We start from the raw sequence: 20,736 nt of genomic DNA, 5'->3' as shown, positions 1-20,736 counted from the left end.
CTTTGTGGGCCTTAATGTGATCTTAATGGGATTACCTTATGCCAGATGCTAGTGAGGTATTTTTCATCCCCTGCAAAGTGTGACAGAAGGTGCGAGGCAGAGTGTCGTGTCGAGTTTTGTTCAAAGGACAGCAGAGTGTAAGAGCCACGTGTTTGCATCATAATCACAAACACTGAAACAAAAAGAGGCAATGTAGAAGGCAGAGATGGTCAGTTTCCAGAGTGAGGATTAGCAACTACAGAGAGAGCCTCAACTTTGTTCAATGTGCAGATGGGCAGCATCTCCAGGAAGTAACTGTGTCTGTCTTTTCCAGTGCTACATGTTCCACATGTATGTCGGGGTACGTGCCGGAGGGGGTATCGGCGATGAAATCGAAGACCCAGCAGGTGACGAATATGAGATCTATCGAATCATCTTTGACATCACCTTCTTCTTCTTCGTGATTGTCATTCTCTTGGCCATAATTCAAGGTGAGCATCCTCCTTACTGGAGTTCAAGAGGATCTAGAATTTGAGCCATTTATCGTTCAAGTTAACACTTAAGGGCAGGTCAGAATGTCAAGTCCTATCTGTAAAAAGGCAATGAGAACTTTTCTGTTCAGTGTTTCTCCATTAGAAATCTATAGGGGGGGATCAAAGGGGGCCCTGGTAAAGGGGAAGACGGATACAGATTTCTTTGGACTCTTTTCCCATTACCTAATGGCAAGAGCACTTTCTTCGCTGTGACTTTCTGCCCTGCCACTTATTAACTTTATAATGTTGGGTGGGTGAGCCATTTAACTCCTTTTGAGGGGCGCCTGGGTGGCTCAGTCGGTTAAGCGGCCGACGTCGGCTCAGGTCATGATCTCACGGTCCGTGAGTTCGAGCCCCGGGTCGGGCCCTGTACTGACAGCTCAGAGCCTGGAGCCTGCTTCAGATTCTATGTCTCCCTCTCTCTGCCCCTCCTTTGCTCACACTCTGTCGCTCTCAAAAATAAACACTGGGGCACCTGGGTGGCTCAGTCGGTTAAGTGTCCGACTTCGGCTCAGGTCATGATCTCGTGGTCCGTGAGTTCGAGCCCCGCGTCGGGCTCTGGGCTGATGGCTCAGAGCCTGGAGCCTGTTTCCGATTCTGTGTCTCCCTCTCTCTCTGCCCCTTGCCCGTTCATGCTCTGTCTCTGTCCCAAAAATAAATAAACGTTGAAAAAAAAAATGTTTTCAGGGGCGCATGGGTGGCTCAGTCGGTTAAGCGTCCGGCTTCGGCTCAGGTCATGATCTCACGGTCTGTGAGTTCGAGCCCCGCGTCGGGCTCTGTGCTGACAGCTCAGAGCCTGGAGCCTGTTTCGGATTCTGTGTATCCCTCTCTCTCTGACCCTCCCCCATTCATGCTCTCTTTCTGTCTCAAAATATTAAAAAAATTTTTTTAAATAAACATTAAAAAATTTTTAATTTTTTTTTTTTTAAAAAGAAGTGATGTACATATGAGTACTCAGCACAGTATCTGATGCCTCATAAAGAATCCTAAGGCTATCATTGTTGAGTACCTGCTATGTGCCTGGCACATGTTATTAACTCATTTTACCTTCATATACCCGTGAAAATAGTGGTGTTATTTACATTTGAAGAAACTTGGCCAAAGTGCACAGTCAAGAAGTGTCAGGGCTGGAATCCAAACCCAGGTTTCTGGACCCAGAGCCCTCAGTTGAAACCAGAGAGCCTTCAGGGTGCCTGGGTGGCATGGTCGGCTGAGTGTCCAACCCTTGGTTTTGGCTCAGGTCATGGTCTCATGGTTTCCTGAGTTTGAGCTCTATCGGGCTCTGGGCTGACAGCACAGAGCCTGCTTAGGATAGTCTGTCTGTCTCTCTGTCTCTGTCTCTCTCTACTCCTCCCCCACTAATGCTGTCTCTGTCTCTCTCAAAAATAAGTTAAACTTAAAAAAAAAAAACAAAAAACCAGAGAGCCATATTAACGTACCAGTTCTTCCCTTTACCCTAAGGAAACTTGGAATGTGGTGTTCTTCTCCCTCAGAAAAATCACTCTTGTTACCTTTTTCTGCTCATACGTTTATCCCGGCTTGAATTAAATGTCTATAAATGTGTTATTATCCTCTAAGCTCTGCAGGCACAAAACGGTACTTTTTGTTTCCAGTAAAGTACATAAACAAGTCGACAAGATTCATAATCCATCTTTTTGTCTTTACTGAGTGTAACAATAACATATTTTATAAGAGAGCAAACTCATAAAACACTCGGAAAAAGATGTGCAGCCAGTAAGTCACAGGAGGAAAACGAGCTGAGAGGAAACAACGCGGTGCAGTTAGCTCCTGGCTGACACAGTTAATAACAGGCCGGCAAGTTTACTTGTGAGGAACGCGTAACGAGAATGAGTGGAGGCAGATTCCTCAGTTCATATGGTAACGTTTGATTTCCAAATCGGTACTTGAACATGTTATCAGTAGACTTTCCTGCGCTTTGCCACCAGAAATCTCTATTACTCTTTCTTGGAACAACGTGGCAGCTAACATACCAGGTGCATGTGCGCGGTAACGAGTGGTTTTTCCTGCCCTGTCGCTTCGTTTGGAAACCTCCTTCTCAGGGACGGTGTAAGCGCAGTACCCGCTGTGCTTCTGCCCCCTAAGAGATGACGCTGCTGCCCTAGGAGGAGTATCAAGTGTGTGCCCACTCACGACTTCTCCCAACCTGGCTGTACATTTTCTCTTTCCTTGGGGGGACTAGCCACGGGGCTGTGAGCTTCATTATTATTCTCTGGTTGATAAGGATTCGAGTGTGTTTTTATTTAACACCAGGTTTAATTATTGATGCTTTTGGAGAGCTAAGAGACCAACAGGAGCAAGTCAAAGAAGACATGGAGGTGAGTCTTGCCACGTCTGACTCAGCTGTGTTGTTGTTGTTGTGGGCACTCATTTTTCCTACTGTCTTTATCAAAGAATCACGGCCGTGGGAGAAAGTAGGAAAAGGGCATGAGCAATGTGTGACTTCCTCGGCCCGTTTTCCATCCGCGCCACGCATATCGTGTGGTAGGCAGGAAACATGGCGGACGCCGGGGGCGTGCAAACAGTAATGTCTCCTGCTCCCTGAGGAGAACCACCCATTCGGAATGATGGATTCACTGACAAATAAGTAAACAGGAAATTGCACAGCGGTGTGTTGAACCCTTTATAATAACAACTCATTGGAGAGATGTATAGTGTAACGTACAGCCTGTGGAAAATCAGAAACGGGTTTTAAGTAAGGTGATGGGGTTTGGCAGTGCATTAGCAACTAACAAGATCAGGGGCAGGGAAGTGGGCTGGGAGCATGTTTTAGGCAGGAGATGGTGAGGCTCTTGCGAAAGACGTCCACCGAAGATGTAGGAACCAGATGGATTCAAGCAGTACTTAGGAGCTGGCATGACAAGCAGCGGGTGATTGTCCAGATGCAGAGGTGAGGTGTTTGGAGCAAGCGGGGACGCTACCCAGGTTTCCAGAGTCACAGCGATAAGTAACACAGAGGAGGGGCAGGTTCATGGGTGAAGCTGCGAAGCATGAGCCCGTTTAGTCAAGACATCAAAGGGTATAAAGACCTGTTGCCTTTCTGAATGTGGCCTTCCTGCTGTCCACAGTTGTTGATCAATAAGGCAGAGGGAATTGAATAAATTATCTTAATCATCTTGAGTCCAGGCCCTAGAATCTAAGGCATCATAAATATGCCTCCGATGGCATTAAACAGTTGCTAATTTGCAAGCAGGATGAGCATCTGGAGCCACACGAGGGCAATAACTATCACATTTGCTTGAGTTGATACATGTGAAATTCTCATAATGAAACGGGAGGCCTGCTTCTCCTTAGCTTTTGTGTGCTGGTCCTGCACACCACGGACCTAAGCAGGTGCTGCTCTGAGAGATCTGGTTAGAACAAGCAAGGGGCACAAAGAGCAGGCACCTCATTCCTGGAGTAGAAAGTTCTGATGATGAATGTTTATCGGTTAATTCTGCACCCGTGGCGGACCCTCTGTCATTGATCGAACACCCCACAGCTTGATATTTGATTTGGCTCTCTCCAGATGGGAGTAATCTGGACCTTTCCCCCCTCCCCTGGGTCATCAGACTTTGTTCCAGTAGGTACCAAGCTGGTGGTTTCAGCTGAGGGCACATTGAGTCCCGTCTACATAACTTGAGTTAATGTCATGAACAAGACTGATGGCTAAGTCTGGGCACTCTCACTTAAGCTGGAGGAAATAAGGAAAAGACAGTGCTTTTCAGCCATCGTGATCCTGTACGCTTCTTCCTACGTGTGAACTTGTTGCTGGTACCTAGGTCATTTAAACCTCCAGCCAGATATAGTTGTGGCAACAGTTAAATTAGCGTTCATGTGCTTGGCACAGCCTTCTGTCATGATCTTCTACAAACATCGAGTAAGCATAGCAGCTGCCCCCTACGTGGCGAGTTGTGTGTTCCTTTGTTTTGCTTTCTGAAATCTGACATGTAAATATTTCCCTTTGTCTTCTAGACCAAATGTTTCATCTGTGGGATAGGCAACGATTACTTCGACACAGTGCCACATGGCTTCGAAACCCACACTTTACAGGAACACAACCTGGCCAATTACCTGTGAGTGTGCCTGACTCAGACTCTCCAGCCCCTCCTTATACCCGCCAGTGAGTGCCCCCCCGTTAGCAAGCTTGAGAAGCAGAAGAGACATAGCTTCCTTTCTTTATACTGTTGAACTCAGGCTTCGTCTGTCTCTTTGAGAGAAAGACCCACAGCTAGCGGTCCCCTTGTCCTCAGGAGGTATGTGTATCTGGTATGCGGTGTGGTATCAGACGGGTATGTGATAAGAAAACTCGCAGCCCTTCATGTGAATGATACCTTCTAGAACACGAAATGGGAAGGTGGAAAATGATAAGTGAAATACATCCTCAGCCTCTCAGAGAGCCTTGGCCGTGTTTCCCATTTCAAGAAGGCAGACTCCAGATGCCTCCTAGGGACTCGGGAATCTCCATCTTCATTTTCTGAGGACGTACAGATCTCTTTAGGCCCAATTATCCTCTTTAGGCACTGTGTTCTAACATGATTCAAAGTTGCATTTTTTTTAATACATAGAAATCTGGCTGTTGCTGTAGGACTAGCCCAAGCTGCAGTTTGCTAAAAAATTATTCTTGGTTTCTAACCCAATTTTGCTATCAAACAGAAGAGAGGCAGAGTAGCACTGTAGCAAAAAGAAAAGAAAAAAGCAGGCTTCGGCATTCACAACTGTGGGACATTAGGCAAGTTATTTAAACTTTTTAATCCCTGCTTTTCTAAATGCGGATTGTGATTCCTGCCCCACGGGTGGCTAAGTGCGATCTGACACGAAACCTGATGTACAGCAGCTCCCGAGAGGTATAACTTGATCTGCGCACGCCCACATTGTAGCTACTTTGAAAACGTACTTTTTAAAAATGGTTAAGCTTTTGGTTCCCGTGGCGTCTTTTGCCTTGCAGTTTTGATACGTTTCTCCGCTCTGCCAACAGTGTGCAGTTAGCCCGTAGCCAGATCAGAAGTATCTGTGAACGCTGACGTTTCCATACAACCCATTTCTGATTCGTCTCTCTGTATCTGTAGGTTTTTTCTGATGTATCTCATAAACAAAGATGAAACAGAGCACACGGGACAGGTAGGTAAACAGCGAGCATACACTGTCTTCTGAAAGAAGTGACAGAGGATATGGACATGGTGGGGAAAATGTGTGCATTAAACCTGAAGAGTTGGGATTACTTTCGATATAGTATCTTAACAAAAAATTCCTGTTATCCCAGACGAGCGTGCAAAGATTGCCTTTGTCGAGAAAGTAAAATCGTAAGTTCACATAAAAAATGTAAGCTTTTAATTAGCTGAAAACGCAAGGCTTTGTGTTCTGATAAGTATAATGTCCTTGATTGCTTAATCAGATAGCAGATGGTTTCAGATGAGTTCCAGCCCACAATATTAGGATCAATTAAAAATAATTGTGTATGAAATATCTACGGTTCTCCTTAAGTATTTGAAATTCTCCCTCCACAAATATTCACCTCCGATTGTTAGCAGTTTGAATTTGAAGGATACAATTAATAATAATTTCCTTAAGAGAACCCATAAAATCATATGCCACAAATAGTGTTTTTAATCATTATTGCATTATGGTCCAGACGAAGATGGATTATTAATAGAAATATGAGGTCTGGTATAGCTAGGCACTCTCTAGATGAATTTGGGCTTTTCGAATCATGTAATTATGTGTACTTACACAGTTACATGGGTATGTGATATCTATATGCAACAAATGTGTGTTTTTATCTTGTATTTTGTGGTAATGCACAGATCCTGGGGAAAGACATGATGTTAATACATTTCCTTTACGTTGACAGGAATCTTATGTCTGGAAGATGTATCAAGAAAGGTGCTGGGAATTCTTCCCAGCAGGGGATTGTTTCCGGAAACAGTATGAAGACCAGCTAAATTAAACTCAGACTCTGGTCACCTCTGAAAACCAAAACATACACATTCACTCTTTCTGTTTCGGTCTCTGTCTCTCTCTGACTCTCTCTTTCTCTCTGCTCTCTTGGAGACATCCTGCTGAATTTGTGAATTGCCAGCATTATATGCTTTCTGGGAGCAGTGAACTCTGTTTCCGAAGACCCGACTGTGCTTTTCCCCCCCACCTTGTGTATTTTCTTTGAGAATAAAGACTGAAGAATATTCTAAATTCATACACAGACAACATAGGAATTCTGGAAAGGACACCATTTCGGACACTCTCAGTCATAACGCAAATGGACCGATTTCCTTCTGAGACTCCTGGAAGTCCCCTTGAGCTATGGGACAGTCACAGAGACGCGTGACAGCCACACTCATCCGGCCCCTTTATTTCACCATCCTGAGAGGAACTCTCTAATGGTCACAGAGCACTGTAGCACTTAAGAGATTGCTGTGGACACCACTTACGAAGGGAAATAGTGCCTTACTATATGTGGGTTGAGCTATGCAGAAGATGTGTGCATGAAAAAAAACATCTTTATTTTCTTCATGTCGATCTTTTTTTTCTCAGATTGATTTTGTGGTTTTTTTTTTCCTTTATTCTTTTCTCTGGTGGGGGAGGGTAAGAAAAGCAGTTTGCGTGCACCTTTTTAAAAAAAAAAAAAAGACGGGTGGCCTGTCTCAGGACGAGAGGAGGCTCTTCTCATTCACTAAATTCACATTTACCCTCCCCATGTGATCGTGCTCTTATTTTGGTAATGCTCTGGTGCAACACTGCGACTTTATGAAATCTTTGTATGAAAACACAAAGACTGCAAAAAAAAATACACTTTCAAAAGAAATAATTCATTGCATGTTTATTATGCAAGTTTAAAAGAACAAAGAAAACCTCCAGAAGCAAGTTGATGAACGTGAGAGACCTTTCATGATAATTCTACTCATAGTAATAAAGTGTCGTGGGCTTAATTGTATATTTGGAGCCAGTGTCATCCACCAACAATGTGATACGTTATGAACTTGACAGTAGTTTTGGGTTTTTCTCTTTCTTTTGGCCACCTGTGATCAGTTGCTGATTAAGGACTTCTCGTCCGGCCATTTTTTTAATATCAAAGCTGAAGCAATATCCATTCAGGGAGTTCATCAGATGCATCAAAAACCACGGGTGATAATTACCAGTCACTCCATTTTGAGTCCTTTTAAATGTAATGCTTATCTTTACAAATAAAAAGACAGATTCAGAATGGAAGCAAGATCATTTTGCAAACATTGGAGCTCTTTTATTACAAGTCTGCTTGTTAATTTTAGAATTGGAAAACTGCTCTGATTAAACTATTTAACTAACTTTCTCACTCTCTTCTTTCTCCATTTCATGTATAGTTGGGAGGCATTGTAAAACCTTGAGCTGTTAACCTGAGAGGGGTCTGGGGCAATGCAAACCCTGCCCTATGGCCTTTAATGCCTTCAGATTTCCTTGTGGCCCAGCAAGCTTGCTGCCTTTATGATGATGGAAACTCAGAGTCAGCAGGCAGTTTGAACCACCTAGCCTCACCCCTGCCCTTTCCCTGACTCGGGGACATCAGGAGTTCGTTAAAACCACCAATGACAGAAGGATCACTGTCTCCCAAATCATTTAATTTTTATACAGCTTTCATTCTAGAAGGTTCTTCCTTGCTCACGGCAGTTTTTTCCCCCTGTAATAGTACGGATTCATTTTCTGCCTTCATATGAAAGAGAACTGGTACACTAACTAGCAAGTGGTGTTATTAGATACTCAGACACTAATCGAACATTCGCCGTGTTCCAAGCCCTGGGCTGGGTATCACCTGTCATTTTTCAACTTGTTGACGCAACATGAGAGCTATGGTACCTAGAGTTTGCATTTGTCTTTTGGGATCATTTTTATTTGGGAGAAGGAATAGAGTCAATTCGACCACACCATGGGAATTCCCAAGCCTGCCCAGGGAGGTGATCTTATGTTCTGAGGTGTCTGAATAAAATAAATCAGATCAGCTCCATAAAACATCAAAAAGCATGTTCCCCTTTGCCACAAAACTGCAGAGGAAGCATACAGTGAAAAGGAATACATATTTCTCCAGGACATAAAATCTGATAGATTTGGATCTTCATGCATAAAGCAAAGTCAGATTTGATGTGAAACAACAGTACAGGTGAGAGGTGAGAGAACAAATCCCTAGTCATCTCCTGGCCTGGATTTTGCAGACTTGTTGACTCTCCTAATCACTCCTGGCTTTAGTGCCTGGGAAGGTGACAGTGCTCACAGAGAAACAGAAAAAGGCTGAATTCTGGAAAAAGAGCTTCCTCCACCCTTGAACTTTGGGCATCGGCGTTGGAGGAAGAGTAAGGGAGCAAAGCCAGTCACTTTAGAAAGCCACCCACTGCCCAGCCTTATTGTGGCTGACACTTAGAGGAGATCACCTCTCTATTCCCTTCTCGAGTCCTCAAGAGAAGAGGGGCTTTTATGTATCAGCATTATTAATTCTCCCAGGAAATGTCACATGAATCTCAAACAACGTGGCTCACCACTTCTCTGATTAAACTCTGGACTGATTGACTCAAACTCAAGAAATGTCATCCCTTTCGAGATTTTGTATTAGACAATCATTCAAGCATTCACAAAATAATGTCTGCATATTTCTGTTTTAACACAGACATTTTTCTGCCATTCTTATTTCCCCTCTCTCTCTCTCTCTCTTTCCAGAAATCTCTCTTGATCCTACTCCATTAAATACATTTAGAATCATGGTTGAAGATTTCCAGATGCACTAAATGGTACTTAGTCCTTGGACTGATCGTCATTTTTTCCTCACATAGAAGAGGCAGTTCTTAGTTCCTCAAAACCTTATTTAAAAGTCATATTGTAATGAAAATTACATTCTTCGCCATTGCAAAGGCATAGCTGTGAAAATGATTTTTTTTTTTTTTCACTACATTGCTTTACTGGGGAAGTGTTCCTGTTTTCTTAAACTCCAATTTTCTGGGTGAATATACCAATATGGCCTCCCTCCCCTTTGCTAAAAAGGGCTTTAGGTGGCCATCAGTGTGGCCAGTGCCTCGTTTACTCTGGACACAGTAAAGGAGAACTTTAAACAAATGTGTTTAGTACATTTACCAAGCATGGAATCCATGTAAACTTGACATGGATACATTTGGACAGTTAGACATTCTCCAAATTATTTTATAAATATTTTATGGTGAGGAGGATGACATCCCTATCACCTTACTGGTGATGTTTCTATCCAACATTCTGAAATACCTGTGACAAAACCTGGAAAATATCATCTCACATTGGTACAAGTGCATGGATGGCACCTGGGTTTTTTAATAGCCATAAATGTAACACATTTTTAATAGTTATTGATTTTGAAAGAGAGCAGGGAAGAGGGAGAGAGAGAATCCCAAGCAGGCTCTGTGCTGTTAGCACGGAACCCAAATGAAGCTCAGTCTCATGAACTGTGAGATCACGACCTGAGCTGGAATAGAGTCGGGTGCTTAACCAACTGAGCCACCCTGCCCCTGATTACACATTTCTCTTTTTTAAGTTTATTTTGAGAGTGTGAGAAAGAGTGTGCATGAGCAGGGGAGGGGCAGAGAGAGAGAGAGAGAGAGAGAGAGAGAGAGAGAGAGAGAGAAGAGAGAGAGAGAGAGAGAGAGAGAGAATATCCCAAGCAGGCCCCACAATGTCAGCACAGAACCCAATTCCAGGCTCAAACTCACAAACCCTGAGATCATGACCTGAGCCAAAATCAAGAGTCAGATGCCAAACAGACCGAGCCACCCAGGCGCCCCGACACATTTCTTAATAGGACAAGGTCAGAACCCATCATATCATCTAGACTTCCAGTATTCAACTGTGTAGCTAATGTGAGTGCTAAACAGCTGAGTAAGTCTTTAAAGTTCCATGTTCCCCAAATGGCAGAGTATTTATAATATCACAACTCAGTATAGTGAGCAGAAGCACTATTCTCTAGTATGTATGACATTCAAGGCCTTCTAGAACGTTCACGCTGGAAAGGATTTGAGCAATCATGTTTCGGATGAGCAATCTAGGCAGGTTAAATGCCTTTGCAGAAGTGCCCGGTTCAGTGGGAGAGCTGGAGCTTTCTCTAAAAAGCCAGGTTTCTGTTTAAACTTTTTCCTATTGTGGTCAGATTGGCTTGAAAAGTAACAGGCACTTTATGACCCAGCAGAAATGAAACAGGAAAGCAGGTAGTTACAAAAGCTTTGATGAAATGTCACTGGTACTCACCTTCTGCGTCTTTGATAAGGGGAATTCTGGAAGTGATTATCAAATGAAGAGCTGGTGTCAAAATGCACTATTTCTGAAAAAAAGAAACAGCATCAATTTTAATCCAAGACAGGAGGTGAAGTTTCATTCACCTTGGTATTTTATTTCAGTATCTACCTCACTTCTTGATGGAGTTCTACTGAATGTTTACTTGGTTTTCCTAATGGTCCATAAGTTACTTAATTGTGGCTAAAAGATCTGGACCCAGTTGTAATATTCATCATGATTAAAATACTTTGGATTCATGGGCACCGGGGTGGCTCAGTTGGTTAAGCATGTGATTTCGGCTCAGGTCATGATCTCACACTCCATGAGTTTGAGCCCCAAGTCGGGCTCTGTGCTGACAGCTGAGAGCCTGGAGCCTGCTTTGGATTCTGCGTCTCCCTCTCTCTCTGCCCCTCCCCCACTCACGCTCTGTCCCTCTCTCTGTCCAAAATAAAAATAAACATTAAAAATTTTTTTAAAAATAATTTGGATTCATATTTTCTTAAACATTTTGGATATCCTCAGTTGAGGAAAGTTTTAGGGAATCAAAGAATCGTACGTGTTAGCATGTCAACAGTGTGTTTTAATGGCAAAAGTGTTTTAATGGCAAAGGAGCAACGGATTTCCCTGTCTTGTCCACCATCTCCCACACACCCACAGTGTTCCAATTCCTACCACACATCATAAAATTTATTTTTCAAGAAATTTGTTAAGTGTGATCTATGTGTCCTCCCTTTGCATTAAGTGTGGCTAAATGGGCCTTTCAATTTTTGTCTGTAGAGAAAACATTTAATATAGACCTGGCTAACACTACTATTATAAAGTGTTATGCTTCTAACATGAACAATACTATATTAACACACAAGTAGAAACACTAGCGTTAATAACTTTTTTCAAAAGATCACCAGACCTGGAAGTTATTGTACATTGTAATTTGAATTACCTGCAGTTTTCAACCTGATTTCCGAAATCGTGTTAACATTAGGTAGACCTAATATTTTATATGCAAATTCAGAAATATAGGAAGATATAATGTCACAAAGAAAAGTAATGGATGATCTTAAGATGTCATATTCTTTACTCGCAGAAAGAGAAATTGGAGATATCTATTTAGCTTTTTATATTAGGACCAAGCTAAGGGCCTTCCTCCCACATAAAATAAAGATGAATAGAGCAGAAGCCTAGACAAGATATTATATTATAAATTAATAAAAATTCATAGCCAGATGATTGTCATTTTATTCTTTATTTTTATACATACAGAAGAGAAAAAATTATTTAAGCAGTTTTTCACCAGTGAGATAAGCCGCTAGAAACTCTTTATCATTTTGTTTGAAGAGTATAAATCATGAAATGACTGCCTGCATATAAAATGTCATGAAGGCTAAGTTTAGAATGAGCTGTGGAAGAATGCTACACGCAAAAAATAATTTATATTCCATACTAGGCATAATGTCAGGAAAGGAACGACATTATTTATGCTGGCTAGTGACTACATGGTATTGTCATAGCCTGGGTTCTCCAGAATGCAGCCTGCAGCAAGGATGGAGGTGATTCTGCTTTATCAGGAGAGCCAAGCAACAAGGGTGAGTGAGGGAAGGATGTGTAGCAATGCAAACTAATGCATGCAGGCAATGGCTGTGCCCCATCACAAGCAAGGAAGAGAAAAAGGTACCACACAGGTGTGTCCAGTTGTCCTGCTGGGACCTCCCATGACATTCTGTGAAAACAAATTGTATGTTACAATAGTCCAAGGGAAGGAGATAGGGCAGGGAGTGAATCTGTCATTTCTCCTCACCTCTTGTTTCCCATTGGTCAGAATTCACCTCGAGGTGTACCAAGTACCCTTCCATCTGCCAGACTGAATCCTCTGGCCTGTAAGACCCCACCCTGAATATCAGATCCATACACTGTAGTGGGCAGGTGGATCCAAGCTGGCAGGTAGGAAGTGGGGCCGCTTAGCTCGAGTGTGGGAGGGCCCAAGGTGTCAAGAGCAAGAGGTTGGTCAGCCTTTGACCAAGGAGAAAGCAGAACTGTGAGGGCCCAAAAATGTTTTCTGGTGCAGGAGGCTGAGGCAGAACCAAAGGCTGGAGACCCCAGAAGCAAGTAGAATGAAAGAAATCTGAACGTGCGCATGAGGTTTGAGTCTGATACAAGTGTCTACCATGTAAGTTTTCATTTGATTCTTGGACACTTGAAATATTTAATAATCAAAAATGAAAGACAAGGAAAAAGTAGCTTCGAGGCGTGGTTAAACATGGCCTCATGCTAACAGGTCACAGAAAAAGAACAAAGTTTTCTTAACATTTACGTTACTTTCATGTTCTCCAACAAGGAGAATGGTTCAGTTAATTATTGAATGAAAGCATAGATGGTCTGCTCATCAAATCTGAAAAATACAAGTCTTTAAGATGTGAGAGGAAAAAGAAACCTTTTTTGTTCCCAAAAGTTAATGACCACTTTGCAGAAGTAATATATAGAGGTATTTCTTTCCAATGGCCTTTTAAAAAAAAGTTTTTCTTTGAGAGAGAGAGAGAGAGACGGGGAGAGAGAGAGAGAGAGAGGGGCAGAGAGAATCCCAAGGAGGCTCTGCACTGTTAGCGCACAGTCCAACGCGGGGCTCGATCTCACAAACTGTGAGGTCATGACCTGAGCCAAAATGAAAAGTCGGACGCCTAACTGAGCCACCCAGGCACTCCATTGGATGGCCTTTTGATACTTCTGCCCAACAGTGATTTGGGCAAACTGGGGAGGTGTTACTCCCGAGAAGTATTTAAGTAGAGACTATATGGCAATTTTTCAGTCTTCCTAGGAAAGATTTTCTCAGTATAGGAGCATAAATCATCTGGGAATTGGTAAGTATTTCAGATTCCTCAGCCATGCCCCCAAATATTCTGATTTGGAAGGTCTGATAAGGCCAGGGAGTCTGTATCTCGAATCAGTATCCAGTCTTCACTAATACACAGTACTTGCGATAAGTGGTTCACTGACTACAGTTTAAGGGAACGTTGCATTAATGATCTTGAAGCCCCTAAGGTCATATGACTATTTGACAAGGACATGATGCGTTGGCCTTCAGTGTGATGTGTTAGAGCACAAACCTGAGAGTCAGGTGATCTGGATTTGAGCCCCAGCTCTAGAACTTACCAGCCATATATATTTGATAAATTTATTAACTTGCATTGATGAATTCATTTAACCTGGCTAAGGCTTGATTACTTTTTCTGATATTAATGGCAGAATTCTGAGGATCAAAGTTTATGCAAAGATTAAGAATTGAATAACACGATTCAAAGCAAGGGACTTGACATTATTAACTTGCGCAATGTAACAAAATGAGATTTTTGCAAGAGATAACCACTCCTAAACCTAAAGTTTTCCTAAGACTAAGGGAAATTTTTATCAGTTCAGTGTATTCATAATTGTACAATTCAGTGCCTTAACTTCTGAATAGTTGCCTTGTTGAGCAATCTAGAATGGTGCGTTTTCTCTGTAATTCTGATAGTTTAGTTGTTTCTACTTTATTCTCTGTGCTTGTAAAAGAGAATATTTAGATTTTATGTTTATTATCTCATGATTTTTTAATTATTTATGTTTAGTTTTTGAGACAGAGTGTCAGTGGAGGAGGGGAAGGGAGAGAGGGAGACACAGAGCTGAAGCAGGCTCCAGGCTCTGAGCTGTTGTGACAGCACAGAACCTGATGTGGGGCTCTAACTCACACACCACGAGATCATGACCTGAGCCCAAGTCGGACACTCAACAAACTGAGCCACCCAGGCACCTCTCATTTCGTGTGTGTTTATAGGATTCCGGTTGTTTCTCTGAGAAAGTACTAAAAGGGTAAGTAATATTAGGTTTCCAGGGAACCTGAGTCCCTCCAGGTCCAAGATCAAAAAGCAGTCAGTTATTGACCACTTGCTTTGAATTTCATTTTTGGCTGTAATACTGGATAAAGGGACCACTAAGGAAAAAGGAATCAGCAAGTCCTTCGTTAAAGGTCCTAAGTTGGAAGGAAGGTGAGCAGATGGGAATGATGACCCTGTTTCTTCCCAACCCTGATATAAAAATCAAAAGGCTAAAAGCTGATTAGGAACTAGAGAATAGGGACCATGATTATAAGGACTTTTCCACTTTTGCACATTTGTCATTATTGTTAGCCCTGTCTGCCATTTTGCCAGTTGAAACAAAAATTCTTGTAAGAGTTAAGTTGGAAATATTTCAAAAAGAATGATAAGTAAAATTGAACATAGCAAAATTTATGGATGTAGCTAAAGCAATAAGTAGAGGCACATTTATAGCTTAAATGCCTGTGTATTTATAAGATTTAAAATCAATTGTGCAGGTTGCTATATTTAGAAATTAGAATAGAAATAAGAAATTAAACCCAAAGTAAGTAGAAGATGTGAGCTGAAATCAATAAAATTAAAAAAAAAAAAGATTAATGAGGCCAAAATTGGTTCTTTGAAGGGGATTAAAAAAAAAAAAAAAGGTTGATAAATCCATAGCAACACTGTTTAAGCATGAAAAAAGGGGAAGAGAAAAGCATGATTTATTAATATCAGGAATGAAAGAAAGGATATCACTCTGGATACTGTAGATATCCACAGGACATTATGTACTATCAACAACTATCTGACAATAAACTTGACACTTTAGTTTTTCTAAAATGAAATGGACAGATTCCTGAAAAACACAATACCATACTGACAAAATGGTTAAAAAATGTAAGTAGCCCTAAATTTACTGAAGTCATTGGATTTGTTATAAAAATTATTCCTTAAAAAGTGGTTGTACTGGTGAATTCTACCCAACTGTGTGTCTTCCTTACTATTTCTAGTGTCCTTTTGTTCTAGTTTCAATTATTCTTGCGTAAGAAGAGCCTTTCTATATAGCTCAAAGATGGTCAGCAATGAAGTAACCATGTCCTTGACTTTGTGATTGTTACAGAGGTAGGTAGTTGACTAAAGATGGTCCATCAGAAGTAAGCTTGGGACTCTTATTGGATAGTTATGGGACTTGATATATCCCCTTGGCTATGAATCCCCTTGGATCTGAATGACAAGCACTGAGCTCTCACGGTTCAGACAGACATTTTGCTACTGCAAGAGAAGGCAGTCCAAGAATGATGCTGACAGAAGGGGAAGGCAGAAGGAAGAAGCACAGAGAAATGGAGCTATGTTCCTAATACCATCATGAACATCTAGACTACACTGTCATCAGAAGCCTGCCATACATTTCTTCATTTATAGAAAACACTAACATTTTCATTACTGCTTAACCTGGTTTGAACTAATTTTCTGTTCCTCGCAGTAAGAAGTGTTGAACAAATCCTACATTTGGACCATGTTTAAATCACTAAAACTTCAAAATGTTTTAATCTATAATACAGCAAGCCCCCCATCCTCATTTATTATCTTTCCCCAAACTCTCGATTTCTCTAACGCTTTAATTGTTTTCAGATAAGACTTAAATCATTTTCATGAGTTCCAAAAAAATAATGCCTATTGGAGTTTTGATTATAGTTGTGTTAAAATTATTGATTATAGAAAATTGACATCCTTATAGTTATCAAACTAGAAACATGTTGGATGTTCAGTTTGTTTATTTTGTCTTCAAACTGAGTGGCTTAAACAGAAATTTATCGTGTCAGTTCATTCTGAAATCACACTTCCCCTTAAAGCTGTGAGGGACAGTGCCTTCTGCCTGTCCCATGCCTCTCTCACTCAGCTGCCTGGTTGCTGGCGATCTTTGATATGGCATCACTATGTCAATGCAACTTTAACCTCCACATAGCATTCTCCCTGTGTGCATGTCCATATTTCCTTTTTATTATAAGGTCACCCGTCATTCTGGATTAGGGCCCACCCACTATAATGATCTCATTGTAATTTGATTACCTCCTTAAAGGCCCCATCTCGAAAAAAGGCCACATTATGAGGTACTGGGGGCTAGGGTACCAACATATCTTTTGTTACAGGAACACAATTTAACCCATAACAGTCCTGAAATAATGATTTTTGATTTCTTCATCTAGATCAGTATTTCTCAAACTGATCTTCAAGGATATAATCGGTGTCAGTGAATTCTTTATAAAAATTTAAATTTTAATATTTCATTTCAAACTCAATATAAATCAACTATTTAAGATAGTGCTGGTTAACTTCCCTTACTCAAAACAATAGCATCACCTTGTCTAAGTTAACTACACGTTGCCAGGAGTCCAGGGGGGCCTTTGGTGGTTAGTGTTCTGTGCGAAGAGAACCAGAGAAGGAGGAAAGCTGCAGAGAAAGAAAGCTCTGAAGGTGCATGGAGGGTCCCCTCCAGTCTTTAACTGGGTAAGGATCAACAGAGGCCCGTGATGAAAATACCCGAGGTCAGGAAAAGAAACATCTGAAAGAATTTCCTCAGGCTGAAGGCAGAAAAGAGACTGGTCAGAAGAGAATGTTTAGAGAGATTGAAAGTATGGCAAGAATTTAAACCAGTGGTGCTGGCTTTTAAAATTTTTCTTCTATGTTTACTTTTGAGAGAGGGAGGGAGGGAGGGAGGGAGGGAGAGAGAGAGAGAGAGAGAGAGAGAGAGAGAGAGCGCGAGCGAGAGCCAGCGCGCGCGATCCAGCGATCGAGCAGGGGAGGAGCAGAGAAAGAGGGAGACAGAGGGTCTGAAGTGCGCTGCTCCTTGAGAGTGGAGAGCCCGATGCAGGGCTCAAACCAGGACATCATGACCCGAACCAAAGTCAGACGCTTAACCGGCTCAGTCCCCCATGGGTGCCCCAGTGCTGGCTTTAAACATAGAGAATACCGGGGACAGGAAATTCAAGTGCCCTCCAGAAGCTGAGAATGACCCTGACCAATCGCCAGAAAGGAAATAGGAACGTTAACCTATAGCTGCACAGAAGTAAATTCTGCCGTGTCCTGACTGAGCTTGGAAGTGTATTCCTCCCCAGGGACTCCGCAGAGGAAGGCATCCCTGCCAACACCTGGAGTTCAACGTGTGAGATGCAAAGTTTATTATTTTAATATGAAATTTATTGTCAAATTGGTTATCATACAATACCCAATGCTCATCCCAACAAGTGCCCTCCTCAATGCCCATCACCCACCCTCCCCTCCCTCCAACCTCCCATCAACCCTCAGTTTATTCTGTTTTTAAGAGTCTCTTATGGTTTGGCTACCTCCCTCTTTTTTTTTTTTTTTCCTTCCCCTCCCCCAAGGTCCTCTGTTAAGTTTCCCAGCATCCACATAAGGGTGAAAACATACGGTATCTGTCTTTCTCTGTATGACTTATTTCACTTAGCATAACACTCTCCAGTTCCATCCATGTTGCTACAAAAGGCCATATTTCATTCTTTCTCATTGCCAAGTAGTATTCCATTATATATATAAACCACAATTTCCGTGTCCATTCATCAGTTGATGGACATTTAGGCTCTTTCCATAATTTGGCTATTGTTGAAAGTGCTGCTGTAAACATTGGGGTACAAGTGCCCCTCTGCATCAGCACTCCCATATTCCTTGGGTAAATTCCTAGCAGTGCTATTGCTGGGTCATAGGGTAGACCTGTTTTTAATTTTTTGAGGAAACTCCAGTTTTCCAGAGTGGCTGCACCAGTTTACATTCCCACCAACGGTGCAAGAGGGTTCCCGTTTCTCCACGTCCTCTCCAGCATCTATAGTCTCCTGATTTGTTCATTTTAGCCACTCTGACTGGCATGAGGTGATATCTCAGTGTGGTTTTGATTTGTATTTCCCTGATGAGGAGCTACATTGAGCATCTTTTCATGTGCCTGTTGGCCATCCGGATGTCTTCTTTAGAGGAGTGTCTATTCATGTTTTCTGCCCATTTCTTCACTGGATTATTTGTTTTTTGGGTGTGGAATTTGGTGAATTCTTTATAGATTTTGGATACTAGCCCTTTGTCCGATATGTCATTTGCAAATATCTTTTCCCATTCTGTTGGTTGCCTTTTAGTTTTGTTGGTTGCTTCCTTTACAGTGCAGAAGATTTTTATCTTCATAAGATCCCAATAGTTCATTTTTGCTTTTAATTCCCTTGCCTTTGGAGATGTGTCAAGTCAGAAATTGCTGAGAGAGGCAAAGTTTAGAATCCCTGAATCAGGGGATGCCAGGACTTCTGACCAACGGAAGTTTGAGGTAATAAATGAGTGTTGTTTAAAATGCCAAATCTGTAGTAATTTGTTCTGATACCAAGAGAAAACAAGTACCAGGAGAGACATAGTAAATAATACAGTGTCTGAGATGACGAGTAGGTGAGATGGAATTAATGAAAGCTTATACTATAAAAGAAAAGATTAGTTAACTTGAAAAAATCACAGCAAAAAATACTGAAAGTAAGTCATGGAGAGAAAAGAGACTGAAAATGGGGACTTTATTTAAAAAATGAATAGGGGGGCGCCTGGGTGGCGCAGTCGGTAAGCGCCCGACTTCATCCAGGTCACGATCTCGCGGTCCGTGAGTTCGAGCCCCGCGTCGGGCTCTGGGCTGATGGCTCAGAGCCTGGAGCCTGTTTCCGATTCTGTGTCTCCCTCTCTCTCTGCCCCTCCCCCGTTCATGCTCTGTCTCTCTCTGTCCCAAAAATAAATAAACATTGAAAAAAAATTAAAAAAAAAAAAAAAAAAAGAATAGGGACACCTGGGTGGCTCAGCTGGTTAAGTGTCCAACTTCAGCTCAGGTCACGATCTCGCGGTCCGTGAGTTTGAGCCCCATGTTGGGCTCTGTGCTGATAGCTCGGAGCTTGGAGCCTGCTTTGGATTCTGTGTCTCCCTCTCTCTCTGCCCCTCCCCCACTCATGCTCTCTCTCTAAAAAAATAAGTAAAATAAAATTTAAATAAAATTTAAAAAAAACAGAAAGTGAGTAAATCAGACAAAAAATACACAATCTCTGTCTCTAAAAAAATAAAATAAAATTTAAAAAAAAATTTTTAAAAAACAGAAAATGAGTAAATCACACAAAAAATACACAATCTCTCTGTAAAAAAATAAAATTTTAAAAAAATTTTTAAAAAACAGAAAATGAGTGAAGCACACAAAAAATACACAATCATCTCAATAGATGCAGAAAAACCATTTAGCAAAATCCAATACGGTTTCATGATAAAAACACTTAACAAACAAGAAATAGGAATTTTCTCAACCTGATAACAACATCTTCAAAAACCTCTCAATTAACATCATAATTAGTGGTGGAAGACAGAATGCTTTGCCCCTAATATCAAGAACAAAATTAAAATGTCCATTCTCACCACCATTTCTATTCAACTTTCTATTAGAGGACCTAGCCAAAGAAACTAGGCAAGAAAAAGAAATAAAAGGCAACCAGATTGAAAAGGAAGGAGTAAAACTATCCATATTCACAATGGCCAAACCTAGGGGATATATGTATGTTTACATACACACACACACACACACACACACACACACACACACACTTACATCCACATCTACATTTCTGTATTTCTACATATTGAAAATGATGAATTTAACTGATATCTCCAACTCCAGTCCAACACCACAGAGTTAATTCTAGAATGTCCCCTGTCATATTTATAAGTTTTTGTCCAACAGTTCAAAACCTGGGTCCCTTTATTCTGAATAAATTTATTTGTTAGATTAATAATAATGTGTAACCGATCTTCCATTGCCACACCATCCTCCATCTGGCCACTCTTGTCACTCCGCTCAGGCTGGGATATCCCTAGAATGCTGTTCTTGCCTATGCAGCCATCCCCATGTCCACTCACTGCTGCTACGAGGCTGGCCACTTTCCTCCAATCTGGACACCTTTCTCATCCCTCAACAGCCCTCTCTGGTCTGCTCCCACCCCTCCCAACCCCTCAGACTTAACTCTCACTCTCCCATGAAGCTGTCCTCACTTCTTTGGGATTCCTACAGCCCACACAGGGATGCTACCACTGCCCTCTTCTCACCCAGATGCCATACCTAATGGTTCTGAGGCTGAATT

The 20,736-nt window shown here is 41.7% G+C and overlaps 1 protein-coding gene and 1 long non-coding RNA gene across 17 annotated transcripts in view; one reads left to right on the top strand and one right to left on the bottom strand.

The window, feature by feature from the left end:
* RYR2 (ryanodine receptor 2) overlaps positions 1-7,811 on the top strand; it is a 757,942-nt gene extending 750,131 nt beyond the window's left edge. For all 9 annotated transcript variants that reach the window (XM_023240368.2, XM_023240367.2, XM_023240360.2 and 6 more), the window contains 5 exons: positions 314-470; positions 2,784-2,848; positions 4,485-4,585; positions 5,579-5,630; positions 6,361-7,811. In XM_023240368.2, the coding sequence (XP_023096136.2) occupies positions 314-470; positions 2,784-2,848; positions 4,485-4,585; positions 5,579-5,630; positions 6,361-6,456 (471 nt within the window). In that variant the 3' untranslated portion in view covers positions 6,457-7,811. The remainder of the gene's footprint in view (positions 1-313; positions 471-2,783; positions 2,849-4,484; positions 4,586-5,578; positions 5,631-6,360) is intronic.
* LOC109492973 overlaps positions 1-20,736 on the bottom strand; it is a 52,294-nt gene that overhangs the window by 13,314 nt on the left and 18,244 nt on the right. For 6 of the 8 annotated variants that reach the window (XR_006586852.1, XR_006586857.1, XR_006586858.1 and 3 more), the window contains exons 3-4: positions 10,737-10,809; positions 36-568 (exon numbers count right to left, since the gene is read on the bottom strand). This is a non-coding gene — a long non-coding RNA (uncharacterized LOC109492973). The remainder of the gene's footprint in view (positions 1-35; positions 569-10,736; positions 10,810-20,736) is intronic. The other 2 variants (XR_006586859.1, XR_006586855.1) reach the window with 1 other exon arrangement.

Source organism: Felis catus, chromosome D2 (genome assembly GCF_018350175.1).
Source record: "Felis catus isolate Fca126 chromosome D2, F.catus_Fca126_mat1.0, whole genome shotgun sequence".
Taxonomy (NCBI): domain Eukaryota; kingdom Metazoa; phylum Chordata; class Mammalia; order Carnivora; family Felidae; genus Felis; species Felis catus.
Note: the sequence above shows the minus strand (reverse complement) of the source record. Positions and strands in the feature narration are given on the sequence as shown.